The following is a 26202-nucleotide window of genomic DNA, read 5'->3' as shown; positions in this document are numbered from 1 at the left end:
GGAATAAAACAAACGCCATAATAGCTTCAATATTAGTTTACTAGTTAAGATTTCAGATATCTTTTTTTGGGGAAAAAACAGATTTGAGTAAAATTAAAAATGAGGTGGATAATTTTTTCCTCACTTTCTTTCTATAAAGCCCTAGTTCAAAAAGAGCTGTATAAACAAACACATACTATACCGTAATAATTTTCTCTCTATCTTTTTCGTATAAAAACCTCGTTCAAGAAGGGCTGTATAAACAAACAAATATACTGATACGTAGTATCTCCAATTAATGTAAAAAAAATCCCTCTAAAATTGAATAAGGCCATAGTAAACTTGAATTTTATTTTGACCTTAATTTATTTTAGAATGGAAATAAAATGTTGTGAACAGCCACAAATTAAGTAAGAAGACAATAAAGAACAAAACGTATTGAATCAAATATCCGTTTAGGGTTTCTTATTATTGTGTGAATGAATAATCTTATAAATCATTAGACTCATATTTATAGTAGGTTCAAAAACCCGATTTCTTTTATCTTTTAAAAATACATACTTATTTAGAAAAAGTAAAATTTTCTAAACCTAAAAGGCATATTATACTGCGGGGGCCTTGACCCCCCACATTCCTCTGATGTCAATTTTGATAGCGAGTTTATTTTCCTTGCGCCTACGACGTCCGTACTCGGTGTACAAAGATTTAAGATACCGAGATGCAATATAAAATAATAAAAAATTCACTACTTCATTTATGAAGTAAACCAATTTCTACTCTGTTATAAAATGGATAGTAAAATATTACTAAAGAAGATTCAAACAGAATGGCCTGTAAGAAAGCATATGGCTCGATCATTTCTGTTCCGAAAAGCCCATGTATTTTGGCACCTGTAAAATATCGGTACAAGGTAACTGAGAAATGTGACTTCTCTATACTTGCATTAAGAAAAAGAATATCAAAATGCAAGAATATTTAAAAACTTTCAAGCACACGCACGTACGCATATGTGTAGTGCAGAGCGCGCGGGCCCAAACAGTTCTTATTTTTTCTATATTTGGATGGTGGAGATGTACTCGACTTGAATTCTCAAACTTTTATGTCTGTCAGATTCCATATAAATAACCAGTATTTTTATTGATATCATTCAACACGGTGGCCCATTCCTTCTTTTAATAAGTACACTGTAACATATATGCGTTTTGAACGAGCGAGGTTGGAAATGGCCGAGAGAAAAAAAAAATAAACATCGTTAAAATGTCTAACTAAGAAGTTTCAGAACAATATTTAAGCAAAAAAAAAAAAAAGAAGTTTCAGAACAATATTTAAGCAAAAAAAAAAAGAATTTCAGCACAATATATAAACTAGACAATTTTAAATTACAACATTCTATACTTCATTTCCTTATTGGCTTATAATTCTTATAACTATAGAAATAATTCCCCCTAATAATAGTGGTCTCAATATAATTAAAAAGGTTATAAAGATTTAAGAATCGGCCCACACTTGACCTAAATAGAATAGTAAAAGTATCAAGTGGCTTGTGAGTAGGGCCATGGCCACGTGATTTAGTTTCTTGAATTTTCTGTATTTCCACTCTTCTTTCTTCATTCTCTACTTCTTTCAGAATTCACACCATTCAACCCAAAATGCAAAACTTTTCCTCTTTTATGGTCTTAAAAATTAAATAAATAAAACCCCAAAACCTAACAACACTTCACACTCTTTCTCTCATTTCTCTCTCTCTCTTTTAAAACACTAAATTCTCGATTCGCTTATATTCTCAAAACCAACGCTAAATAAAAACACTCTCAAAGAAAAACAAAAAAAAACCCTAGTTTTGATGGAATCGACTGATTCGGGGTCACAACAACATGGAGGTGACCCAGGTCCGTCCTCCGTAACGCCCTCTTCACCTCCGGCGACGCCACCTAGCAGGTACGAGTCGCAGAAACGACGTGACTGGAACACGTTCTTGCAGTACCTCAAGAACCATAAGCCGCCTCTCGCGTTATCACGATGTAGCGGAGCGCACGTGATCGAGTTCCTCAAGTACCTAGATCAGTTCGGTAAGACCAAAGTCCACGTGGCGACCTGTCCTTACTTCGGACATCAGCAGCCTCCCTCTCCTTGCGCTTGTCCTCTCAAGCAAGCCTGGGGATCTCTCGATGCTCTGATCGGACGGTTGAGAGCTGCGTACGAGGAGCACGGTGGGAGGCCTGATTCCAACCCTTTCGCCGCACGTGCGGTCAGGATTTACTTGAGAGAAGTCAGAGAAAGTCAAGCCAAGGCACGTGGGATTCCATACGAGAAGAAGAAACGGAAACGGGCACCAACTGTCACCACCGCTAGAATTGACGTTGCTCCGTCGAGACAAAGTGAAGGAGGTGGTGGTTGTAACGTCAGTGATCCGTCTGTCGCCGAAGCTGTACCGCCTTAAATTAAATTATTATATCATATTAATTAGTTTTCTTGTTATATTAAGCATGGAACTCACACCTTTCGTACTATAATGTATTTTATTTTTCTATATGAACTATTAAGAGTTTTCTTTTGTTAACCGATTTATTAAGATCTTGCTTTTGTGATCAATCAAACGGTATCATCTAAACAATCATGGAATTTAAATTAACGTGTGTTGAAGAGTTCAGGAATCAGCGAAGAATAAGATTACAAGAGTCGGATGGGGGTTTCTTTCAGCTTGCGTATGTATTTATATATTAAGTACGAAAGAGGTAAGAATACGTATACTGTATACACTATACAATATCATGTCATATGCATCGGTATGCATTTAAACGACTTAACATTTTCTGAAATAAATGTATAATACTCTCTTTTCCATTCAAATTTGTGTACAATATGCCAAATATATAACTTACTATCTCTAGTTATGTCTTTTAGTCACATATTGGTTTACATTTTTATTTTGTATATATACTCTCATGCATGAATAGCAGATCATACGTATGCGTTTTAAGATACGTACACACGCACGTGTACATAAATAACTTTGGAAAGATGGTAAAAGTCACATGAATAGAACAAGATCGTGACTCGTGAGAAGTTGAGAAGTTGAGACAGTATTGTTTATCACGATGTCCGACCAACATGAGGCCTCTTACTGTGTTCTAGTACGCGTCTTTCCACACGTGTGTCTTTCAACCATATGGTTTAGTAAACAATAGTGAAATAATCGGAGTAGGCTTCTTTTCTTGACGTCAGTAATGAACGTAGTTTTTGGTTAACCAGTACAAGACCGAATAGTTTCCGTGACCGCTAGCTTGATATATTTATATAAAATGTCGCCTCAGCCGATATGGAACTTTAGCGATTGCCTTACGACTCTATATATTTGAGGCAGTTTTTGCCCTAGATTAGTTATTAAAGATGGGTTAGACACCTGTGGTCCTTGAAAATCATGATCTAAATTTGTTTTGTTCCTAATCAGCACATGATCTTTGATAAGGACGAGCCAACAGCCAGGCCATGTTAGTTTACTCTATTATTATTTATGAATATACATATATATATATATATCTGTAAGGTTGTAACCTATTAGGTTACATTAATTACATTTCCTTTTGATCAGAGACGTCTAGAAGTCTAAAGCAAGCATTTATGGACCCATCATCAGGGCACCAGGCGGCTTAAAGAAACAACGAATAATTCAAAGGCATATGCTAAGGAAAACTCATCATCTTGACATGAGATGTAATGCCCGTGCCTCATATCTAGAGTCTATACGCGACTTAAAAACGTGATATTTCAATAATTTTTCTATATATTTTTATAAAATAAAGCACCTGTTTGAAAAATTCTACTCAAAACTTGCTTCTACATAGGATATATGCTATTATGCAGTGTATTTGTTATCCATCAATAGAATTGCTATGTGAATTTTAAAAATTAATTTACAAGCAATTTTATTATATTTTTACTGATAATGAAAAAGAAGTTTGTGTTAACCAGCAATTGTAACGAGACAAAACAATTTTGTTTTTGTTAACCGATTCAATGCATTAGTACATCCTCGCGTTGCTATTCTATCTTAAATCCTGATAGTCTCCTTTGCTACTGATGGGTACCGCCGGTACCTTACCGGTGCATGAACAGTTTGGACCGAATCAGATGGTCACCAGAGGAACCCAATATATACTTAATTTGCAAAAGAATTGTTCCATTTAATATCTCAAGACCAGAGTCACTCACACGACCCAACAAACATACATTCTGATATATAAACCATACATATTCATCATATCTGAGAATCTATATAAGCTTTTCAGGGTATCATGCTACACAGCACAAAATAAAGAGACGGTGTTTAAAGCAGGCCTGTGAGGTACGACAGCAAAGAGGTCTTGGTACGTTCCAACAATTCCCACATCGTATTGACTCCTTTCCGGCAAACAATAGGGAAGCGATTCACTTTGAGGCTGCGAATGGAAGAATATTTGGCGCACGCGCTAGGCACTTTGTTACCTTTGTACGCCTTGCAGATGTAGCTTATGAAGTTTTCATAATCCTGCAGTGAACACAAAAAAAAACTGAGGTAAGTTCAAAGCCAAGAAATATCAAGCACAAACACATACATATTAACTTATGTTCCTATCGATCAATGAATTTTAATGCAGCATCTTCTCCTGAAGACACTTCACTTCTCATTAGCTAACTACGGCGGCTACGACAAAACCCTGATTCTGAACTGCCATATGCCCAATTCCCTAGAGAAACTTAATCCAAGGTTTTGCACAACCACATTCCAAATCAACCATAAATCTTAATGAATATAGAGATATCAATTCACAGCACAGAGAATAAGAGAGTGTAATAACAAGAATTCAGCAGGTTTTAAGAAGAAACAAAGTAAACGAACCTCATAAAGTGGCTGACCATTTACTACAACCCAAGGCACGTATTTATGAGGCGGCTCAAGTGCACTCGTTTCGGCAGCATATTGCAACTGAAGCTGCAGCAAGTTGGAACAAAAAAAAGATTAGAAAAGAATGTGCATATCTGTGAATCATAACCCAGAAGCTCAAAACAAGAACATATCTAACATGGAAGTGAGTCTATGAAAGTAAAAAAACTGCTCAGAACATCATCATATGTTCTTTCCTCAACTAGACAACACCATTGCAGAACCGTTATGCCCATAAACAATAGATAAGGAACCAACCTCTTTTCCATGTCCACTGCTGAGGCAATCAGCAACAGGTTTTGAACTCAGATTGAGCTTCTCATAACAAGTCTCCCACTTTTTGTACTTGTGCTCAATCACCAAACTCTCAACACAGTAGATGAACGGAAAATGATCCCTCTGCAAACGAAAGCGTCACCATTTAACCATTTATCAAGAGAAGGTTGATGCTAAAAAAGAGTATAACTTTGTTTCAAATGTGAACTCAACAGTCAGATCTCATCATTAGACTTACCAATTCAGGCCAAACATCAATCGCACAAGCTTCTACTGTGTCCAAGAAGCATTCATACGCACCGTGCTGCAACAAATAGCAACAATATATTATATAATCGCTACAATCATGCTTTATAAAGAAGGTATAGAAAGAAAGCAAGAAAAGACCTGGCAAAGGACGGTGACATTATCGGAGCGGAGCTTGGAGTTGCCCCAGGGAGACAGATGGAGGTCCACGATTGATATGAGACCGTCTTCGAAGAGCTTTGTGAGGTGGTTAACTATGAAGGAAGAACAGTACGGACAGAGAGATTCATAGTACAGGCCCAGAGAGACTTTCGACGAAGATGGTTGAGATTTTCCAGAAAGGTCAGATGATAATGATGACGATGATACAAGGCAGAGAAGAGAAACGTAGCAGACTAGGAGAAGAAGTTTGCTTGTCATCATCGATGCAAAGACAGGGAATACTATTCGATATCTTCAATGTTCAGAGCGAAAGAGGTGAAGATATATGGTTGTAATGATCAAAGACACGTGTACATTCCTAAGCCACGTGTAGATTCCTAAGACATGGTCAACTAATTTACACTGTGATGTGCTGTACTTGGTAAACACAAGGGATCCTCTAGCTAACGTTTTGAATAAAGATCCAAGGCTCGACTTAAACCATATTGTTTCTCCAAAACATTTGAGAAGATACTTGAGGACAAAAGGCCAGCTTTAGATGTTACTCGGATACATATACACTCGAACTCGAGCTCCCTGCCAAAGACAATCACAATTGGGAGCACAAAAAGGCATAATAAAAAATTTCAATCAACTTGGAATACCATAGATTTAGGAGGCAAGTTGGATGTGAATTTGGTGTGAGGCCTTGTGACTTTGCCCCAAATGCAGCGGTAGTGACTACCCGTTCTTCTTGGTCTTAGCTTTGTAGATGTAAGCCATACGTTTCCCTTTGTACCATTCCGCTTCCTCTGTCGTGTTAACTCCTTCCACTTGGATCAGGGACGTGTTTGGATACTGGTTCGACTTTAACCTATTCATCATATTTGCCCATAAAACGTCTTAAGGACAAAGGAACAACAACACTTTGCTATAAGTATTAATCAAAAACACAAATGATCATGCCACATTCTATTGAATAAATAATCATGAACCGCTTTGAACGTAGCTAAAACATTTGAATTAACTATAACCAACGAATCTAAGGTCATTGACGCACCTTTTGTACCCAAGTATGACTCCTCTGACATAGAGCCTGCATCACAACCGGAAACAAAAGAGTAAATAAGCAAATGATGCAGTCGACCCTCCCGGTGGAACAAATCGGCACTTGATTTCAGAAAACGGAGACGACAGCCCCTAATATCTGAAGGAGTAAGTGATTCCCATGGGCCTAAATTTACATAACGGGCCCAACAAATCTAAAATCTATTCACAGCCCATTTATCAATTGTGTCCAACATAAGATCTTAAAATGCGCCGTATAATTCAAAATCAAAGGTCTCTCACACTGAGAGAAGATTTGAAGCGCCAATCACTCTCCGAGAAGAATGTCGGAGGCGACGATCGCTGATCAGAGTTATCTCTTTCTCAATCGGATTCATGATCGGAGGTTCTTTCGTTTCCTCCGATATTCCCCTGAAATCTCAGTTTCTCTTTCGCGTTGGCTTGAACCGATTCTATATTCTCGTTTAATTTCGCAGGTTCGATGCAGAGTCTCTTCGGATTCTCGAGCTGTCTCTGGTTGCAACCAACGCGAAATCGTTTTCCGATCTTAGATCCCGACTGAGAGATTTCATGAGATCTGAATCGTCTGTCATATTCAGCGAACTCGCTGGAGAATCCGTCGTTGCGAAGCTCTCAGTACTCGAATTCTTCGCTCGTGCTTTCGCTCTTATCGGTGATACGGAGGTTTGTGTCTAAGTTCTTTTCGATCTGAATAAACTAAAAATTAACATTGAGGTATTCAGATTAGCAGATTGATTTGTGCTACTTTCTCGAATTGCTTATGTTATGATCTGTCGTTATGTGTTGAATAGAGTTGTTTAGCTATGAAGTATGAGGCATTGACTTTGCGAGAGATCAAGTCCACAAGCTGTTTGTGGTTAAGAGTTTCACATTCGGAGTGGACCAACTTTGCAGTCCAGTCTATGGAACATGGATTCCCTTGTATTGCTACAAAGGTGAGTAGTCTCCCTTCTGTAAATACATGATGAGCTCATTGCTTAAAGATTCTTAACATGCTCAATGAAAAATGAGCTTCCTTCCTATGCAATTTGTTAGCTTGGATGCTTGAACAATCAGAATATTGTACTGCTAATTTTCTCGATTACTTTTACCGTATGGAAGTAATGATCAGTTTGGTTATCTTTCATTACTTTTTCTCTTTCTTTTGTAACTGCTTATTTTGCTTTTGACTTTAAGACTTACTGTGACGGTATGACATTGTTCTGACGTTGACCTAGGCCTCCGAAAATGCGCTGCTGGGCCTTAAGAGGGATAGTCTAATTGAACCAACATCAGAGGAGTATTCTGAAACTTTGGATGCTGCTGAGAGTGTAAGGAGACTAAGGGATTCAGCTGCGTCGTTAACATCTTCACACTCAGGTATTTTCATTTGTTTATAGTCCATTGCCTCGATCAGAATTTGGCTACATTTTGCATTGCTTTCGTCGTGGCTAGTCCCAAAACCAAGTATTTACCGTGTCGTTTGAATTCAATTTGTTTGAAAAGATATTGGTCTTAAACTCTCTCAACCTAAATGAGTTTCACATTACCCCCTTTCATTTAGTATAGCGTCTCGCCGTGAATTCAGGCATAGAATATGATTTTGAAATTATACACATTTGCCTTCATTTTAATGTAACTGTTATGGAGGATTCATTGAGCTGTACATTACGATCTTGAAAATCTTCTGGTTGGTGATTTATATGAATGGATAGAAACTTTAGCATAGTGTATCTGAGTAATTTTCAATTCATAAACAGTTCAGGCACAAGGTGCAGAGTACTTGAGGAGCAAGGAACTCAGGATACTAAGCAGGCAAACAAGACCCATGAAAAATCTAGATTCCACAGGTAGCAATTTGTTCAGAGAAGGAATCAATAAGCGAAATGAAAGGATGTTACAACATCTACGTAGCACTCAGATGATTCGAGATTTGGAACCACTACACTCTCGCTGTATTTGATGCAACTGGTGCTACAAACCTCAATGCTCTTTTGATACTTCATGACCATTCAGATACAGGTCAGCTTTCTTATCAAACATTACAACTTAGTTGTTACTAAAGATCACTTTGTGTTCAGAGAAGAACATATGAAGCTTAACCGCATTGATGCGCTTGAATCATTTTTACCCTTTTTGGCATCTAATTTAAGTAAAGTCAGGCGAGCTAGTTTTTTATTTATTTTCAACCAAATCATTTGCTTCATGTCTTAAACATGCTATATAAGTGTTTCCGTAGATATTTTGAATACTTATATATTATTTAGATACATGTATCTTTAATAAAACAGAAAAGAAGCTTTCGTTTATTCGGCTACTAGTATAACGTGGAAAAAGGGCTGAAATGAAATGGTCTCTAGTGAACTCCAAAGGAGCAGTAAGAGAGGTCCCATTCCAAGCTGGACTCTCGAAGCCAATCAGCTTGGTATTATCCCGTCACTTTTGGGATAAGACGCCACGTCGAATCATATTACATCACATGTTATAAAAGTATTAAAAAGTAACCTAGCTCTGTAATAATATCTATGTATATATCTATGTTTTTGGTATGATGCTCGGATAGACCAAGAAAAAAAAAAGAGATAAGACATGGATACACAAAGGTTACCAAAGAAAGAAGAGCAAGAAGAAGAAGTGGCTGATCATCAACCTTTTTCAATCTTCGAGTCCATTAACGCTTTCTCTCAAGACCAACACTATCATTCTGTCGATGGCTTCGACCGCATTTTCGACATGAACATTGACAGCTTAAGCTGCTCTCATGAGCTCAACTGGGATTTCTGGAAAGAAGAAGACGACGAAGAAGATGTGAAGGAAGAAGAGAAGAGTTTGAGTACTGATCACGAAGGTTCAAGTTCTGGGTTTTGGGATAATACGTCGACGGATTATGAAGAGTACAGAGAGTTGGGTCTGAAGCTGAATCTGAACCATCAAGAAGTTATTGATGCTTGGTCTGATCGTCGCCAGCAACCTCTGTGGACAGATACCTCAATGCTAATGGCTCCGGCCAGTGCCCTTTATGTGAGTTTGTGTTAAATCTCTTACTTGTTGTGCAAGTTATGGATAGTGATGTAATCTTGATGAATTAGTATTAACGGTTTTGAGTGTGTCCAGAGGGGTGAAGTGCCGGTGATGGATGAAGAGAGAAACACGAGAAGAGAAGCGAGTGTGTTAAGGTACAAAGAGAAGAGACAGAGTAGGCTCTTCTCTAAGAAGATAAGGTATCAAGTCCGAAAACTCAACGCTGATAAACGACCTCGTTTCAAGGTGTCTCTCTCTCTCTCTTGTCCCTTCTTCTCTGTACATCTTAGTCTAAACTCAATGTTAACTAGTTATTTATTTTCATATTTAACTAATCTGTGCTAGAGAACTTCAAACTCTATATCTTTCTTATGAATTTTCTTGCGATACATTTCTTTTGAATTATTTGTAGGGTCGGTTCGTGAGAAGGGAGACTTAAAAGGGGAAATAAATATCTGGAAGAAAAATATCTCCAATCTTCGATGCGTCTATTTTCTTAGTATTATTATTATGACGATTATTATTTCACATTTTATTTGTGCTTTTGTGAGAGATATCATTATCAACTTTTATAACTTTGTCAAATTTGAAACGAAAAATATCTCCTTCGCGAATAAAAGAGATGCAAAAATATCTTTTAAGTAAAGGAGTGGAAGATTACATGAAGAGGACGTTTATGGCAAGTCTTTATCGAGATTGGTGGGGTCTAAGTCTAGAAAAGGATTCACCACATGTTTGAGTCGAAAACTAACCAATCCTTTGTCGGGGCCAAGTGCCAACTTTGTTTCAACGTATGTAAACTTCATGTCACGGTCAGTGAACGGCATCTGAAATGTCAGATGAAAATGTTACGACAATGCTTTAAGTTAACCTTGCTACAACTGTCAATACTCAATTTAACATTTTACCCAAAAAAAAAACTGTTAATACTTGTTCAATATAATTTACATAAATCTTACTATATAGTGTGTATTCAAAAAAAAAAAACTAGTGATGGTAATTATGTAGATGGAGGAGTGCATGTGCATGTATAGATTATCAATAATCTAACGGGAAGTTTTTGGTGTAATAGGTAAGAGCTGTGATTTCTTTTTTTGCTGTACAAATATTGTTGCGATTTTTTTGGTTTTAGTTCTAGATTTTTATCTTTTAAAAATATTTAAATTTGGACTGTATGAATTTGTTTCTGCAGAGCAATTATAAAAACATAAATTTAAAGAAGTATTGTGAACTTATAAAAAAAAATGTTGTGAGCATTAAAAAAAAATATATCAAGATTGGTGTAAATTTAGAGTTGTGGGTATAATTGTGACTGTGGAGAGCAACTACATCAATAGTCAGTCACACCTTTTGTACTATGCGATGTTAAATGTAGTAGGCTGTAAACCTTTAATTAAGATCTATATTAATGAGGATTGATTACGGTTAAATTTGATGCTCTTGAGCTACTATATATTACAGCTTAACTCGATTTTTTTTATACTTCCTCGTCTCTTATCTCTAACTCAAAGACAAAAATCCAGATATTCAGAGGGGCCGAATCCGGATCCAGATAGTAAAATGTTGGATCCGTCAAAGCGGGATCCGGATATCTTAATTTTTAAGTCAGGATATCTGGATCCGTAAGTTATATTAATAAATATTTTAAAATAGTAGTATTTATATATAAAAATTAATTTTATTTAAGATATTTTCATTTTTATAATAGTATTTGTAATATTATCCATAGAAATAATTAAAGACATTATATATATTTATTTTAAAATTATTGTTAATATTATATATATATTAATATTATTTTTTATTTATTTTAAGGATCCAAATCCGGATCCGGATATCTGCCAGATATTACAATTGTTAGAAGGATATCCGACATCCGGATATCCGAGAACTCCAGATCCGGATAAGGATAGTAAAATTATGGATCTGTGAGATCAGGATCCGGATCTGGATACCTTAAAATTTCCTGGATACCCGATCCGTCCAGAGCCTACCCAAAACCCTTTGTCACTCACTACTACATTTTTTCAGAAAAAAAAACTAAACTAAAGCCCATCATCCATTCTAAAATAGGTCCATCCAAACCTGGAACACTTAACTAAATTTATTTGATAAGGTGACATATTATTGATAACTTACAGATCCATCCAAGCCAGGCCTAAGGCCCATTTTATTGTGATTTATACTCAGTTCACACCTGTGGACCTGCGGTGGGTCAGAAAGGCAGAAACCTCGTATGTACATAGTTTCTTCTTCCAAAAAATCAATGAATCCATGAATGTAATTGAATTTGAAAGAATTCATAAGTAAGAACTTTTGCAGTATTAAAAGATTTGATGAGATTTTAATGCATTTATCCAATTCTTTTTATGATGGATTTTAAAGGAATATACATAAATTTTATAGGATACGAATTCCTCTTCTATGAAATTTTTAAATCTTTGTATATTTAAAAAGTTAATGAAAATTATTTAATCTTATAATTGAAAGAAAAATAATAATTAGTACTACTTTATAGGACAACTGATCTATGTTTTGTTTCTTTAGAAAAATATAAGAACTATTTTATAGGGATCAGATGCTATATGGTTGAGTAGGATTTATATGAGAGATAGATCTAATAAATGAACTTTTAAAAAAATGGTAATTACTATTTTGTTGGGATTTTATATTAGATTATTTGATTAGAATATATTGTCAACACCAGTTTGAAGTTTTGTAACTAGTACTTTATAATAAATGCTATTTTGTAGGGATTTTATGAAAACATCAAAAAAAGATTAGTCGTTTTTCAAAAAAAGACCATTGAAAAAATTATGTTACTTCAATTCTTTTGTTTTTATGTGAGTTCATGAAATGCAGAGTGAAAAATGATAGGACATGAGTTCGTGAAATGCAGATTCCCATGAGCATAACAAATCTCTCCTTTGAGGCAAAGAATTGGCTCTTTGCATTTCTACAGGACATATTCCATTAAATTTTTATCAAATAACATTACTACAAAATCTATCAAATATATTAAATAACAACAAAATTTAAAGTAAATAAAAGAATGATTACAAATGCTTAATCCAATAACACAAGAATTTAAAAAAATTAATGAAATCAATAATTGAATAACAGTGGAATTTAATGGAAACTATAATTCCTTCTAATTCTATCAAATTTCTAAATCCAATACCCCCACCTTATTAATCAAAAATATATAATGCAGAAGATGATGTTGCCACATCAGATGAAAATATATAAATGTGAAGATGATGTCGACACATCAGATGTGATACATACTATACACAGTTGTATAACACATTCGACACGACACGACACGACTCTCTTTGAAAGAAGAAGAAGACGAATCACACGGAACCTCTGTCTGTCCAATCCATAAAAAGATGGCATCTTTCATAGTTTTAAACGCTTTCCGTCGGAAAAAACAAGGAACCTCCTCCACTATGCTCTCTCTATACTCCTCTACCATCAAAGCTTCGATTCCTCCTCTCCGATCACCACCACCATCACTCTCTGTTGGATCTCTTATCCGGTTTGAGAAGCGCGATCACTCCACAGTAGCTGCTTGTGGAGGTGTCTCGATGTCATCGAACAAAGACTCTCATGGATCGTCCTCGCAGGTCCGTTCTAATTTACTTCTTCTTAGTTTATTCGATGTAAGCCATATTTACCTGTTTATTTAAGTTTCCTGTTTTGGCCCTTGATCAGGTCGCTGAACCATTCTTCAGAAGCGTTTTAGGACAGATGGAAACGGTTTACCTAAACCGGAACCCGACGCCTAGATCAGTCTTGGAGCTTGTCAGATCCGTTGACGACGACCAGCTTTGCTATGACCATCTCGCTTTCAGGACCTTTGGGGTATAAATTTCACTTTTTTATTTGCTTCTTATATTTATTCTAAGTACAGTTTCAAAGATTAAAACATTTTAACAAAAGTTAAATTATCGGTCTTTGTTTGTTGGAATATATGGTTAGATTGGTGGTTATGGGATTGACTCGCTTGCAAGCTTTTTCCTTGACTATGGGTATACCCAAATGGATGAGCTGAGGTTTCCTGCCAAAAAGCTCAGAGCTTTGTGGTTTGCGCCTCCTCATGCTTCTTCTGCTGTTCCTGGTGGAAGTGGTGTTGATGGTCCTTTACCAAGAGTTTTTATCTCAGAGCTCCTTGTCGACCAGATGAGTACACAGACACAGGTAACGGTTTGACCCTCGATGGTTGATTGTTGTGTATGAGTTATTACGCTAAGTGTCTCTTGAAGTAAAGTAAGTGTGTCTCTTGTTTCCAGGATGTGATCAGAAAATACACTGAAACATCGCCTAATGGGAGAAAGTATGCTGCTCTCTCTAGTGCTTTGGGTAGTTTACCCTGGGGAAAGCCTCTATCTTCTGAGTTTGAGCAATTGGCTAGGTACATGCTCTAATTCCTCCTGGTTTGCTATTGAATTTTCTAGATTATTGACTCATAAATGATGGTGTGTTGGGTTTAAATTAATCTTCTGAGTTTGTTTGGTTAGGTACATGTTTTACTCATAAATGATGGTGTGTTGGGTTTAAATTAATCTATAGGGAAAGTGAATACGCAGCATGGACGCTTGCCAATGGCTATGCACTAAACCACGTCACTATCTCTGTCCATCGGCTTAAATCTCATCTAAACAAGATTAAGAAGCTCAATCAGTTTCTTGAAGAAAGAGGTTTCAAATTGAACTCTGAAGGAGGAGTCCTTAAAGGTTTAGTAGCACCAAACTCATGAGCTAATCTTAATTCCTTGTTTAAAATAAATTAGAGAAGATTGGGGTTGCAAACAACTGACTGACACATACTGCTTCTTTTTTCCATTTTTTTCAGTTAGCCCTGATGGTGGTTTGCTGCAAAGCTCAACTGTGGCAGACTCTCTTTCTTTCAAGTTCTCTGATGGAGTCACCAAATCTATCCCTTGTTCATACATTGAGTTTGCTGAACGCCTTGTGCTTCCCCAGTTTCAGAATGTACCCGAAAGCGATGTAAGTGACGATTCTGGTGGAGTCTTATCTCACTTATTAATCGCTTGCTGTGGAAATCATTTATAAAGCTGATTCATATCTTTGCATCAACATTGTGAGTTAACCACTTATTAAAACGCAGATAAAAGAGTGTCATCGGCGAGATGGATTTGAGGTGGGAAATGCAGACAAGATCTTCGAAAGCACAAATCAGGAGCAGCTTTCCCGACGAACCGGCTGATGGCAGCATATAGCCACTGCTTCAGCTATATAAATTCCATCATGCCTTTGTACATATACATGTGAAGAATAAGAGCTGAAACTGTTTTTAATGTCTAATCAGTAAAAATTACTAATCCAAAAACCTCCCAACTAAACTATTGTATGTTTCTTGACATCTCATTTCATACAATCTAAAACCAAGTTGATTTCTATGAACTCGTTTGATTGGTAACCATGTGGAATGGCATATGAAATGCGATTCTGCAAATATTTTACCAATCAAGAAAATGTTGCGGAATGAAAAAAAAACGCAAACCTGTATTTTTTGCTGACAAAATTATAAAGAGAAAGTTTATTAAGTGAAAAAGTGAGTTTTAGTAGATTATGGTGAAAAAGTTTATAAAATTAACACTTTTTTATTATTGAGTTATATGTTAATACTATCTTAAAATTTAAAATATATACTAACGATATTTTAATGATGATAGTTATGTTGTAAACAAAAATGTATTATAAATTTTATATTATAAAATGTTAATCTATTGTTAAAATATATTGAAAGATAAGCTAGATATTTATAATAAAAACTAAAATATTTTTTATACATTTTAGTTGTTTTCGGATTTGTAATCATTAGTTTAATTATTGCTAATTGCTATTTGTTCTTTTATTATAAAAACTAGATCATTTCTCCACGCTACGCGCGGATAATATATTTAAATTTGTTACATTTATAATTTTTATTTGTATGTAAATTTTTGTATGTTAAATTATATATAACTAATTTTTAAATTTGTTTTTTTTTTATAATTTTAGTTTGAAGTAGGCATTTCTATTATATGTAACATAATTAACTAATAAAATATGAAGAATCAAGTCCGAGATTTTAGAGTTATGTAAAAAAAAATTAATTATGTATAGAACATAAATTATCTTAGTTTAAAAGATCGGAATCTCATCTCGAATAAATTTACGAAAAGAAAAAGTACTCCAAAAACCTACTTAAAACATAAAACCCCCTTTTAAAAAAACGTACTTATAAATATTTTTTTACGTGTAATAGTTAAAAACTGACAATTGAATATCGATCTAGAATATTATTTTAATATATATAATGGTAAAATATTAATTGTACTAAACAAATTTTGAAATATTACATGAATTAGAAGTCTTTAAAATCTAAAATCTATTTTATTAACATAATATATTTTTTATTAATTTATTATTTTGATGTTACAAAATATTGCTTTAGTTTTATTTGTATATTAATTTTTTAATAATTTAGTTTCTTTTTAAGTAATTTTAAAATCATTAAGAATATAATATATTTAAAATTATTTATTTAAATATATGTAAATATGATGTCTCATCTTTATGTGTCTTTGCGTTGAGCATATTAATTTGTAGTTTCTATATTAAATAACACCTTGTTGCGTACCGTTATATGGTTTTAATAAATGTGTTGTCATTTCATTTTTATTACTACTAACATGATTTTTTATTGATCAGTGATAATGTATTTTTAACGTTATGTATTATATTTTATCGTATATTTTCTAACTCTTTATGCTGACACTTTTTTGAATCATTTTAATTAGATAATAGGTTTAAAGATGTAAATAAAACTGTGTATGTTCTAAATTTAGACTTTTTAGTGTAACTGAGCACTACCAATTATGGAAATTATATTATGATTTTATTTTACTTAATCTTTCTTTATGTGTATAGTTTTTGTTTTATTTTGTATTTTTACAATTTTATTGCCTTATTCTTTAATTGGAGAGAATTGCTACTTCTAATTTTTGTTTCACATACCTTAAAAGTCTTCGGTTGATTTTTGTTTGTTTTCTTTCTCCAATTACAATGTACAGTTCGACCGTTTCTTTTTTTTTTGGGATCAAACTACTAACATTATCATATAGAAAAGTTTAAACTCCAAGAATGGAATGAATATTTGTGCTAGAAAAAACTGATTTAGCCACTAATATAGTGAGATATTATAATATTAAAAGATATGAAAACTCTTCTTTGTTGTCATATACTGAACATAATTAAGTTGTTGTCAATTGATTATATATTTATGATAACTGGAAATACATTTTTAGTTCTTCCTTACATCATCTTTAATTGGTTTACAGTCCGACCATTTCTAATATACTGTGAGTAATATAATATTAGATGTAGATTATCTCCTTCCTATTAAGAATGCACAGAATGAGAGAAATTCAAGGTGATACCACTTTATAATTTTGTCTTCATATCTATATAGAGTTAGTTTATAAATTACTCTATATGTTTCAAAATGTAATCAATTTTAATTACAATATGTAATATTTAAAAGTTATTACTTTACAAAACTGTCATTTAATATATAAATTTAATCAATTCCAGAGTAATTTACATAATTTAATTGGCCACACAATATCTAGTAAATATAAAGTTATATTGAAATATAAAAAAATTTATAGTGAAACAAAAAAATACTTTTAAACCATTATATTATAAAACAAAGGGAATATTCAAATTATATTGAAACATTAGAATAGTAAGAATTATAAAAGCTAAAATCTCAACGTTGATCATTTACGTCGGTCATGCCTTAGACCATCTCCAATGTATTCCTCTATTTTTTTTCTCTGAAATAGAAGAATTTCATAATAGAGATGAATTTGTCTCCGATGTATTTTTCTATTTTCTCTCATAAAAATTAAGAATATTCTTGATATATTCTTTTCTAAGTTTACAACTAATAGTTTTTATATGTGAAAGTTGAAAACCAGCCCAATTTGTTTTAGTATTTAATAAAATTATGATATTATTTACACTAAATATTTCTTTACAAACTATTATGTAAAAAAAAATATAATTATATTTATATAAATAATATATTACACTAAAAAATATTTTCGGTTATAATTGTTTAAGTAAAAAGTTAAAAGATCATTTTGTAAAAACAAATAGAGCAGATGACATGGCAAAAAAAATAGTTTTTCATTAGCCGATTATTTTCGCCTACGTGGACACTCTATCTGAGACTTATATCCTCCAGTTTTAATTAAAATCTGTAATATTTAAAAGTTATTACTTTAGAAAACTGTCATTTAATATATAAATTTAATCAATTACACATTAATTTACATAATTTGATTGGCCATACAATATCCAATAAGTATAAAGTTACATTGAAATTTAAAAACAATTTATATAGTGAAACAAAAAATACTTTTAGACCATTATATTATAAAGAAAAGGGAACATTCAAATTATATTGAAACATTAGAATAGTAAGAATCAGAAAAGCTGAAATCTCAACGTCGATCATTTACGTAGGCCATGCCTTATACCATATTTAATGTATTCTTCTATTTTTTTCTCTAAAATTGAAAAATTTCATAATAGAGATGAATTTGTCTCTGGTGTATTTTTCTATTTTCTCTCCTGAAAAAGAATATTGTTGATATATTATTTTTCTAAGTTTACAAATAATACTTTTTATTTGTGAAAGTTGAAAACTAATCCAATTTATTTGAGTATTTTATAAAATTATGATATTAGTTAAGAGTTTGCCGGGTCGAATCGTTGGGAGTATTTTGGGCGATGTTATCCTTTTGACCAAAAAAAGATACGATGTTGTCCACGTTAATTTCCAAACATGAAAGACGATAGTAAAACTTGACGACTAAAATTGAAAATCAAAGAGCCTTGGTAAAGATCTAAACAAACGAACCCAAATCTATCTCCTTGGAATACACCAACCGTGTCTGCTCATTGTTGCTCAAAGGCTATGAGTGTGGTTGACATGAGGATGACTGATCGGAGGAGGTGAAGCCATTACCGGTGGAGGACACTGGTAGCATTTCGTGAAAAGTCTGAATGTGTCAATCTGGTGAACAAAATTTATCATACTGGCCCAACCACCAAACCCAAATCCAACTATGAACACCCACACCACAATGAATGCGTTGATGGTGAAAGCTCCTGTCCACCTTCCTAGAAACCTCGGCGGCTGCTCCACTGAGTTCTCACGTGCAGCGGATGAGCGGAAGGTGAAGATGTGAGCCACCGCAGGGATGATGTTGACGGTGAAGCTGGCGAGGAGTGATCCCACGGTGGAGTTAATGGGACCGAAGAAAGGGAATATGATTGCCAGAAACCAGATGGGTATAACCACAGGAAGCCTCGCGGCGGCTCTCTTGCACATGCTCTGGCACTCGTGCATGCCTATCAGCTTCTCCCACACGAAGTATAGAGGCGTGCAGGCGAACCCAAACGTGATGAATTGGTGGATGAGCATGAGCACCACTGCAAAGTCGCGGAAAAGGTTCTTTGGAAGGAGAGTGAATGCATTTGAATGGTTTAGAAGCAAATCGCCAAACGCTCAATATACCGCAGACGCAGAAGGCAGCGTCCGCGTCAGAACGTACAGAGTCGCAAACAGGTAAATAGACGTATACTTCTGCGGCTTCCACATCGCATGCATTATTTCTCTGCTCCAACAACACATGAACACAAATTCAATTTACATAATTAATTGAAGTAAATGTGTGAATAGAAAAACAAAGAACGGAGTGGTCCTTTTCATCAATCTCTGTAACTCTGACTATACCCTTACGATACATGGATTAGTGGAGCTAAGAAGGTAAAAAAAAATCATACACAGTAACAGCATGGCCACCGAATGTGTAAAGAATGTTTGTGGCCCCTGTGAAGTATAACACCAGCTTGCTTGGTCCCGAATACAACATCACCAGCTAATCTATCTAAGCGAATAACTTACCAAAACATAAAAAAATTCCTTCAGTAATTAATTTACCTGACCATGGAGGATGGAGGCATTGGTGAGGTACCAAGCAGTGTAAGTGGTCATCAAGAGTCCAAGAAAAGACCAAACCCTGTAGTTGTGGAAGGAATGGATGAAGACTGTGGTTGCACAACATGCCCCAAATATGTATGTCCATGTCCTCTTATACAGATTGTCATTTATGTAAATATATGTTGCTGCACATTCATTCATTGTTCATTAGAACCACAACATCATCTATCTCATTAAAAAAAGAAATATATATATATATATATATATATATGTGGGTTGTAATCTTCTTTTACTGATCAATAAAGAATTTGAGATGATTTGTAGTAAGTACATGGCACAAGCTATGAGTTGAAGGACAGATCCAAAGAGAAGAAAGGTGCAGTTGAATGCTAACCCGACATTCCTCCAGTGCTTCCCAAGCAATCCATCAAGAACCTTGAACCACTTGACATTGTAAAAAAAAAATACAAAATTGATGATCAGTGTTTGGTCGACGACAGAGATTTAGCGCTGGAAATACAAACCCAAAAATCAACTCGGCAGGTTCAATCATCAGTGGATTCAAAATAAATAGAAACACCCAAAAAAAAAATCAAATATCAGATCCAATCAATCTTCAAACTACAACTTAATTTGGTTTTGACCAAAAAAACCAATATCCAAATACACATAGAGCTTTCGTATATATTGTAAGACAAATTTAGAGGGGGAGAGATGAGAGCCATCTAGATCCAGAGTTGATGACATTGGTATGACCGGGGAAATATAGATTCTACGTCGTAGTTCTTTTTCTCCTCAGCAAAATAGGATGTGAAGAGGTAGATTATATAGTGATTAAACTAAATGATAAAGCTTTATGAGTCACAATTTTAACGTTACAGAGGAGAAGAGGTGAAACGGCTGGGTTTCTTCGAGGAAAATGAGGAAGATGAAGTCGATGTAATCAGATTTATTTTTGACGTGTGAGGAATAGATGACATGGCACAATACAACTCTATGATTGGTCTGAATTATTAATCCGACGTGGACAGCTTCTCCTTTGAGCTTATTCCCCTTTTATTATTGTTTGATTAAATATTATATAAAATGATTTAATTAATTTAATATATATTTCATCATTACGCAAATTTTGAATTTTTTTGCTACTTAATTAATTTTTTACACAATTTAACTATTACTTTTGCGATTAAGATGGTTACTGATCGTAGCCAAAGTCCGGTTCTTTCTGTCAGGCTTGGGATCCGCAAACATTTTCAAACAAAAAAAAGCCCAACAGAGACCAGATTAACCTCAAAGGGTCAAACAAAAACATATTTGGTCTGAATGGTAATTGCCTGAAAGCCAACAACGTCACAACAGAATCCTAGTCCGAATTCTCCACCGGAACATTCAAACATTTTGACATGAAGGATTCAGACAAAAAAACGGAAAAGTAAGATGGAGATGATGTAGTCAACGACCACTAATCCTCCCATTTACATCCGTGTAACCGCCGTCTCTCCTTATCGGTTATTCACATCCCTCTTTGGAATCATCGCTCCAGCATTTTCGGAAAACCCTAACTTTCATCCCCGCCGCCACTCCCGATCTAAACCCTAAAATGGCTACGGAGGCTACAGCCGCATCCAAATTCCAGGACCCGGACCTCCGACCTGTCTCCCAGACACCCGAATTCAAACCGGAAACTGCTCACGACGGTCTCCGGTTCTGGCAATTCATGATCGCCGGCTCAATCGCCGGCTCCGTGGAGCACATGGCGATGTTCCCCGTCGACACCATCAAGACCCACATGCAAGCCCTCCGCCCCTGCCCTTTAAAGCCCGTCGGGATCCGGCAAGCTTTCCGCTCGATCATCCAGAAGGAAGGACCCTCCGCGCTCTACCGCGGGATCTGGGCCATGGGCCTCGGCGCAGGCCCGGCCCACGCCGTCTACTTCTCCTTCTACGAGGTCTCCAAGAAGTTTCTATCAGGAGACTCCAGCAGCAGCAACTCCGCCGCCGCGCACGCCGTCTCCGGGGTGTTCGCGACGGTGTCGAGCGACGCGGTGTTTACTCCGATGGATATGGTGAAGCAGAGGCTGCAGATGGGGGAAGGGACTTACAGAGGGGTGTGGGACTGCGTGAGGAGGGTTATGAGAGAGGAAGGGTTTGGTGCGTTCTACGCTTCTTATAGGACGACTGTTCTGATGAACGCGCCTTTTACTGCTGTTCATTTCGCTACTTACGAGGCGGCTAAGAAGGCCTTGGTGGAGGTTTCGCCTGAGAGAGTTGGCGATGAGGAAGGTTGGTTGGTTCACGCTACGGCTGGAGCAGCTGCTGGTGGATTAGCGGCTGCTGTGACTACGCCGCTTGATGTTGTCAAGACGCAGCTGCAATGTCAGGTAGAATGATTCCTTCTCTCTTTGTCTCTAATTGTTGAAAGACTAAAACTTTGGATAGAAAGGCAACGTGATTAGATGCAAAGTGTTGTGCTTTATGAATGTGTAAGTTGCTGGGAGATGGTAATCATGTGTCTCTGGTTTTGATAATCATATAAAACTTGGCGTGGAAAGAATCTTAAGAGGCAGTTCTTTGGTTTCAATGGGTAGATGTTTCAACCAGTACGTTTCTGGTTTGTGTATGTATAGGGTAGAGTGTGTTTTATGGTTTCAGGCAATGACATTTCCCAATTGATTTATCATTTACTCAGGTCTTACTATGCAAGCTTATATTGATGTAGCAAAGCATTTATGGAATGGAAAATATATGTTTGTTTCGTTTGACCATGTGATCTTATGGGGAAGATCCAGAAGGAGTATGATAATAAGTGTAGAATATTTTTAAGAGATGGTTATGTTTTCTTGTTGAAGCGTAAGGTGCATATTCGTTTCATGTATGTTTTGATTCTTTGTGTTTTCGTAAATGGAACAGTAGTGGCTCAAGCTTAGGTGTCTCTTAGAGAACTTTTATTTGACTTAGCACATCGTTGAAAACAGCAACATCACAATCAGCTAATGTCCATGATTCTTCTCTCTAAAATAAAATGTATGGAATGATCTCAATCATCTGTGGTGATGTGCAGGGTGTGTGTGGATGCGACCGCTTCACTAGTAGCTCGATAAGCGATGTACTTAAAACGATTGTGAAAAAAGACGGATATAGAGGACTACTAAGGGGATGGCTTCCGAGAATGCTCTTTCATGCTCCTGCAGCAGCAATCTGTTGGTCCACTTATGAAGGTGTCAAGTCTTTCTTTCAGGATTTCAATGGTGATCCAAACACTGCCTGAAAAAAGACTAAGAGTTAGGTTATTCACGCTCTTGACGATTCTGTTTGTTTTTCTTTGTAAAATTGTGTTGTCAGGGTTTCTTTAAAGTCATTTTAGATTCTTTTTTTTCCAGGCTTGTGTTGTTGATGATGTTGAGAATTTTGATGTGTACAAAACTATGTTTTTTTTTCAAAATTTTCAATAATAATAATAACTGAATGAGACATACATGCTTGCATGTTCTTAGTAACTGAAAAGATCAAAGAGATGAGACAGCTGCTTGATTCATTTACAAGAGTCTTAAAATTTGTTTATATGACTCATTTCACCACTAAATTTACTTTGGATTGAATGGATATGGAAACACAAAATCCATATCACTCAACTTGAATGGCTGACTTTGCTTCAGTTGTACAGAAACCACGTTACTTCCAAGTGTGTGGTGAACCATCCTCCTCATCCACCAGAGCTAGATGTGGGACATGTGCCTAGCTAGTGTAAAATGGTCTTTTGTTATGTTATCTACAAATATCAAATAATATATTTATGTTATTAACAATAGCACCAGTGGTCTAGTGGTAGAATAGTACCCTGCCACGGTACAGACCCGGGTTCGATTCCCGGCTGGTGCATCCTGAGCTGTGATGAAATTGGCTTAAACAAAGGTTGGGTCCTTTGCACTCATCTGATATTCAGCTGATATCGCCGCACCTGAGCTCTTCTTTTTTTGGTTGAAAAGATTTAATTCTGGGTAGCAGAGCTGATTCAATCAAAAGAGTAAACCAATTGATTTCTACTAATCTTTAACTTCCAAGCTGCTCTGTGGCTTATGCAAGAGTCCTGTCTTTTTACTTATCATCACAAAATCCACATTTGATTGATAAGAGAATAGAATACTCCTCATTGTAATAAAAGTATCACTAACTAAAGTGTTTTGCTATACATTGTAGTACTTGATGAATATAGTATGTTTCTTATGATTCACAAAATATACACAATACACACATAGAATTGAAAGTTTAGCGTCACCTCAGCTGTATCTGTCTCTCATCTGGGTCTTGTCTGAAACTTCTGCTGCTTTTTATTTGTTCATGCCTAAAGAGTTCAAAGTTCAAGCTTATAACCTTGGACATGAGAGTCTGGTTCTTGTCACTACGAGCTTTTTATATGTAATCTGCAACTTGAAGTTCGTGAAGTGTGTCCTGGTTACTCCTTATAACTCTAGCTTTGTCCCCTCTTATCTCCAGAACCTGAAGAAACAACACCAGAGCCAGTGTCTAAGAAGAGATTATACAAAGATAAGAAAGCAACTAATCAAGAACCAAGATTGTTACAAATACCTCTGGTCTAGAGTCAAGAACACCACTGGACATTCCCACATCAACTCTCCATATGCCACAACCATATTCACTAACAAGACAACCCAAATTTCATTATAGTTTATAACTTTTTATAGACTTGTGGTATGTTGGGAATGGGTTTAGATAAATGTACCAGTTTACGCCTGATAACTGAGGAGTATGCCCCACCACCATCGCCTTGGCACCAACAGCTTCAAGAGAGTCCCGGAGAATTTTACCTACCTGATTATATAAGTACTCACTACTCAGGAACACACATTCAATCCAAGCTGATGATGATTTAACAGTTTTTGAGGATTCAACTTGCCTGTTCAATTTGATATTCATTCAGATCAGAAGTCTCTCTCGAGTAAAGTCTGCTCCACACCACACTATCATACCCCCGAGTTGCAATGAACGGCATCTCAGGACTGTCTTCCTCATCACTAGAGCTCTTCATCCAAGTAGACACTTCTCTGTTTATCCTCTCTACCCCATACGCAACTGTAAAACAAGTACACATCATAAGTAAAAGAGTTTCAAATCCAAAAAGAAAAACATCTCTGGACGCTATGTTTATACCGTGGTGAGGAAGGAGACCACCGTGGCAGAACACCCAGTTATTAACACGCAAGACAACTCCATGACGAGACAACTCACATGCTAATCGACCACCTGGTCTGAAAAGAACCGACCTTGCAATCACTCCCTTTTGCCTCTGTCCTACATAGTTTTTTTTATTCCAACGACTTAAATACAGAAACTTTAGATCGACTCAAGAGAAGCCACAAGCGAATATTTTAAGTACCTTCACTATATTCCATTGATCCCAATAGGTTTGAGAATTTCTTCTATCTTGTTTCCATTGCCTTGACTCGAAAATCCAATTCTTGAAAGCTTTGTCCCAGTCTTGTGCATAGTCCTCCAAGTAGTCAAGAAAGTCTATGCATTCATCAAAAGCTCTCGTGTCTACGTATCTGAAGTCCCCTTCAACGTTCATCGTCTCATGGTTCCCATTAACCTGGAAAACAGCACCACCGTTGGCTTTGGCCTGTTCGTCAAGCAACCTCAGTAAGGAGAGTATTGCAATCTCATCCTCGCCACGGTCCAGTATATCTCCTACCTGGACTACTACCTGTAATCTCAAAAATATCTTATTATAAACCACTAGGAGATCTTAAAACATCAATTTAGGAACAGAAACATTACAACAGGTAGCTTTTGACACAAGCATAGTAGTATCAGACAGCATCAACCGTTGAACTAATATGCAGCAGAAACTGAAACTATGTTCCACTTAAGTGTTGGAAAAAAGGACATACAGTGTCTTCGCCGACCCATTGGTCTTTTCCGTCGGAGCTTAAGACACCGGCAATCTGAAGGGCATCTCTGGCTTTGCTCAGATCGCCGTGAAGGTCTCCAACTATGCGTGTACCATAACAAAGCCCAAAACGTACAAAAAATCTCAGCTTTGTTGTCGTATTACCAAAAAGATTTGATTTTTAGTGACGAACCTGCGATGATACGGCGAGAAGGAGCGGAGACGAAAGTGGGTGGGTCTCCGTTGATGACGATCGGTTTCAGAGCAACTTCGCTAGAATTGGAAATGCTCAAGGGAGAGGAGGAGGAAGGTTCGAGGAGTTTCTGGGGATGAGAAGGAGGAAGAGGAAGTAAGGAGTTGAGGTAAAAGGAAGTCATTGGTTGTGGAGGAGGAGGCGCAATGATCCTCCGGAGGCTTGATGAAAGTTGTGACTTGGGGTTCAAATGCATGCTTGCTGAGTAATCCTTTTGTTATATATCTACTGGCTCAGATTTTTTCTCACAAATATTGTTTTTGGTTTTTGTTTTTAATAAAGTAAAATGAGAGCCACAAAGCGAAAAAGCAAAAGTAAGATATGTTCCTCTTCTTTTTCTTTTTTCCTTTTTTTTTTGTAA

The 26202-nt window shown here is 35.9% G+C and overlaps 8 protein-coding genes, 1 long non-coding RNA gene, 1 other non-coding gene and 2 pseudogenes across 11 annotated transcripts; 8 read left to right on the top strand and 4 right to left on the bottom strand.

Annotated features, from left to right (window-relative positions):
* Positions 1 to 1343: 1343 nt before the first annotated feature.
* On the top strand, positions 1344 to 2543 carry LOC103843985 (protein LIGHT-DEPENDENT SHORT HYPOCOTYLS 6). The gene has a single exon (XM_009120749.3). It carries the CDS (start codon positions 1823 to 1825, stop codon positions 2417 to 2419), a length of 597 nt encoding a protein of 198 aa, XP_009118997.2. The 5' UTR covers positions 1344 to 1822; the 3' UTR covers positions 2420 to 2543.
* Positions 2544 to 4133: 1590 nt separating this feature from the next.
* LOC103843986 (gamma-interferon-responsive lysosomal thiol protein) lies at positions 4134 to 5911 on the bottom strand. The gene is made up of 5 exons (XM_009120750.2): positions 5567 to 5911; positions 5418 to 5483; positions 5162 to 5302; positions 4859 to 4951; positions 4134 to 4507 (listed from the first exon to the last, which is right to left on the bottom strand). Exons 1-5 carry the CDS (start codon positions 5846 to 5848, stop codon positions 4307 to 4309), a joined length of 783 nt encoding a protein of 260 aa, XP_009118998.1. The 5' UTR covers positions 5849 to 5911; the 3' UTR covers positions 4134 to 4306.
* Positions 4445 to 4964, top strand: LOC117129263. The gene is made up of 2 exons (XR_004452919.1): positions 4445 to 4534; positions 4617 to 4964. It is a non-coding gene; the product is annotated as an uncharacterized LOC117129263 (long non-coding RNA).
* Positions 5867 to 6850, bottom strand: LOC103844415 (60S ribosomal protein L35a-1). Its single transcript, XM_009121202.2, is given in 6 exon segments — positions 5867 to 6163; positions 6232 to 6312; positions 6314 to 6440; positions 6627 to 6662; positions 6728 to 6800; positions 6844 to 6850. Coding segments are annotated over 6 exon segments (366 nt in total). The 3' UTR covers positions 5867 to 6121.
* Positions 6851 to 6854: 4 nt separating this feature from the next.
* Positions 6855 to 9468, top strand: LOC103843987 (protein DOUBLE-STRAND BREAK FORMATION). 2 transcript variants are annotated; one of them, XR_004452918.1, is made up of 6 exons: positions 6855 to 7019; positions 7111 to 7318; positions 7447 to 7590; positions 7873 to 8014; positions 8395 to 8656; positions 9238 to 9468. XR_004452918.1 is itself a non-coding variant. In XM_009120751.3 (5 exons), exons 1-5 carry the CDS (start codon positions 6958 to 6960, stop codon positions 8595 to 8597), a joined length of 759 nt encoding a protein of 252 aa, XP_009118999.1. In that variant the 5' UTR covers positions 6855 to 6957; the 3' UTR covers positions 8598 to 8943. The 2 variants fall into 2 exon arrangements, 1 of the variants encoding a protein (XP_009118999.1); XM_009120751.3 differs by lacking the exon at positions 9238 to 9468 and having other exon boundaries at positions 8395 to 8943.
* Positions 9170 to 10512, top strand: LOC103843988 (protein CHLOROPLAST IMPORT APPARATUS 2). The gene is made up of 3 exons (XM_009120753.3): positions 9170 to 9655; positions 9749 to 9901; positions 10068 to 10512. The coding sequence occupies exons 1-3, from the start codon at positions 9224 to 9226 to the stop codon at positions 10092 to 10094; spliced, it is 612 nt and encodes a 203-aa protein (XP_009119001.1). The 5' UTR covers positions 9170 to 9223; the 3' UTR covers positions 10095 to 10512.
* Positions 10513 to 12941: 2429 nt separating this feature from the next.
* Positions 12942 to 15080, top strand: LOC103843989. The gene is made up of 7 exons (XM_009120754.3): positions 12942 to 13284; positions 13373 to 13522; positions 13640 to 13858; positions 13951 to 14072; positions 14231 to 14394; positions 14513 to 14667; positions 14789 to 15080. The coding sequence occupies exons 1-7, from the start codon at positions 13048 to 13050 to the stop codon at positions 14885 to 14887; spliced, it is 1146 nt and encodes a 381-aa protein (XP_009119002.1). The 5' UTR covers positions 12942 to 13047; the 3' UTR covers positions 14888 to 15080.
* Positions 15081 to 18482: 3402 nt separating this feature from the next.
* Positions 18483 to 20704, bottom strand: LOC117129262 (annotated as a pseudogene).
* Positions 20705 to 20940: 236 nt separating this feature from the next.
* Positions 20941 to 23155, top strand: LOC103843991 (mitoferrin). Its single transcript, XM_009120755.3, has 2 exons — positions 20941 to 22061; positions 22742 to 23155. Exons 1-2 carry the CDS (start codon positions 21282 to 21284, stop codon positions 22946 to 22948), a joined length of 987 nt encoding a protein of 328 aa, XP_009119003.1. The 5' UTR covers positions 20941 to 21281; the 3' UTR covers positions 22949 to 23155.
* Positions 23156 to 23488: 333 nt separating this feature from the next.
* TRNAG-GCC lies at positions 23489 to 23559 on the top strand. The gene has a single exon. It is a non-coding gene; the product is annotated as a tRNA-Gly (tRNA).
* Positions 23560 to 23563: 4 nt separating this feature from the next.
* On the top strand, positions 23564 to 23646 carry LOC117129471 (annotated as a pseudogene).
* Positions 23647 to 23808: 162 nt separating this feature from the next.
* On the bottom strand, positions 23809 to 26146 carry LOC103843992 (shewanella-like protein phosphatase 1). Its single transcript, XM_009120756.3, has 8 exons — positions 25782 to 26146; positions 25590 to 25690; positions 25076 to 25402; positions 24850 to 24985; positions 24596 to 24771; positions 24422 to 24510; positions 24268 to 24337; positions 23809 to 24177 (listed from the first exon to the last, which is right to left on the bottom strand). Exons 1-8 carry the CDS (start codon positions 26035 to 26037, stop codon positions 24091 to 24093), a joined length of 1242 nt encoding a protein of 413 aa, XP_009119004.1. The 5' UTR covers positions 26038 to 26146; the 3' UTR covers positions 23809 to 24090.
* Between the last annotated feature and the right edge of the window lie 56 nt (positions 26147 to 26202).

This window comes from Brassica rapa, chromosome A10 (assembly GCF_000309985.2).
Source record: "Brassica rapa cultivar Chiifu-401-42 chromosome A10, CAAS_Brap_v3.01, whole genome shotgun sequence".
Lineage (NCBI taxonomy): Eukaryota > Viridiplantae > Streptophyta > Magnoliopsida > Brassicales > Brassicaceae > Brassica > Brassica rapa.
This window is presented reverse-complemented; position numbering and strand designations above follow the sequence as displayed.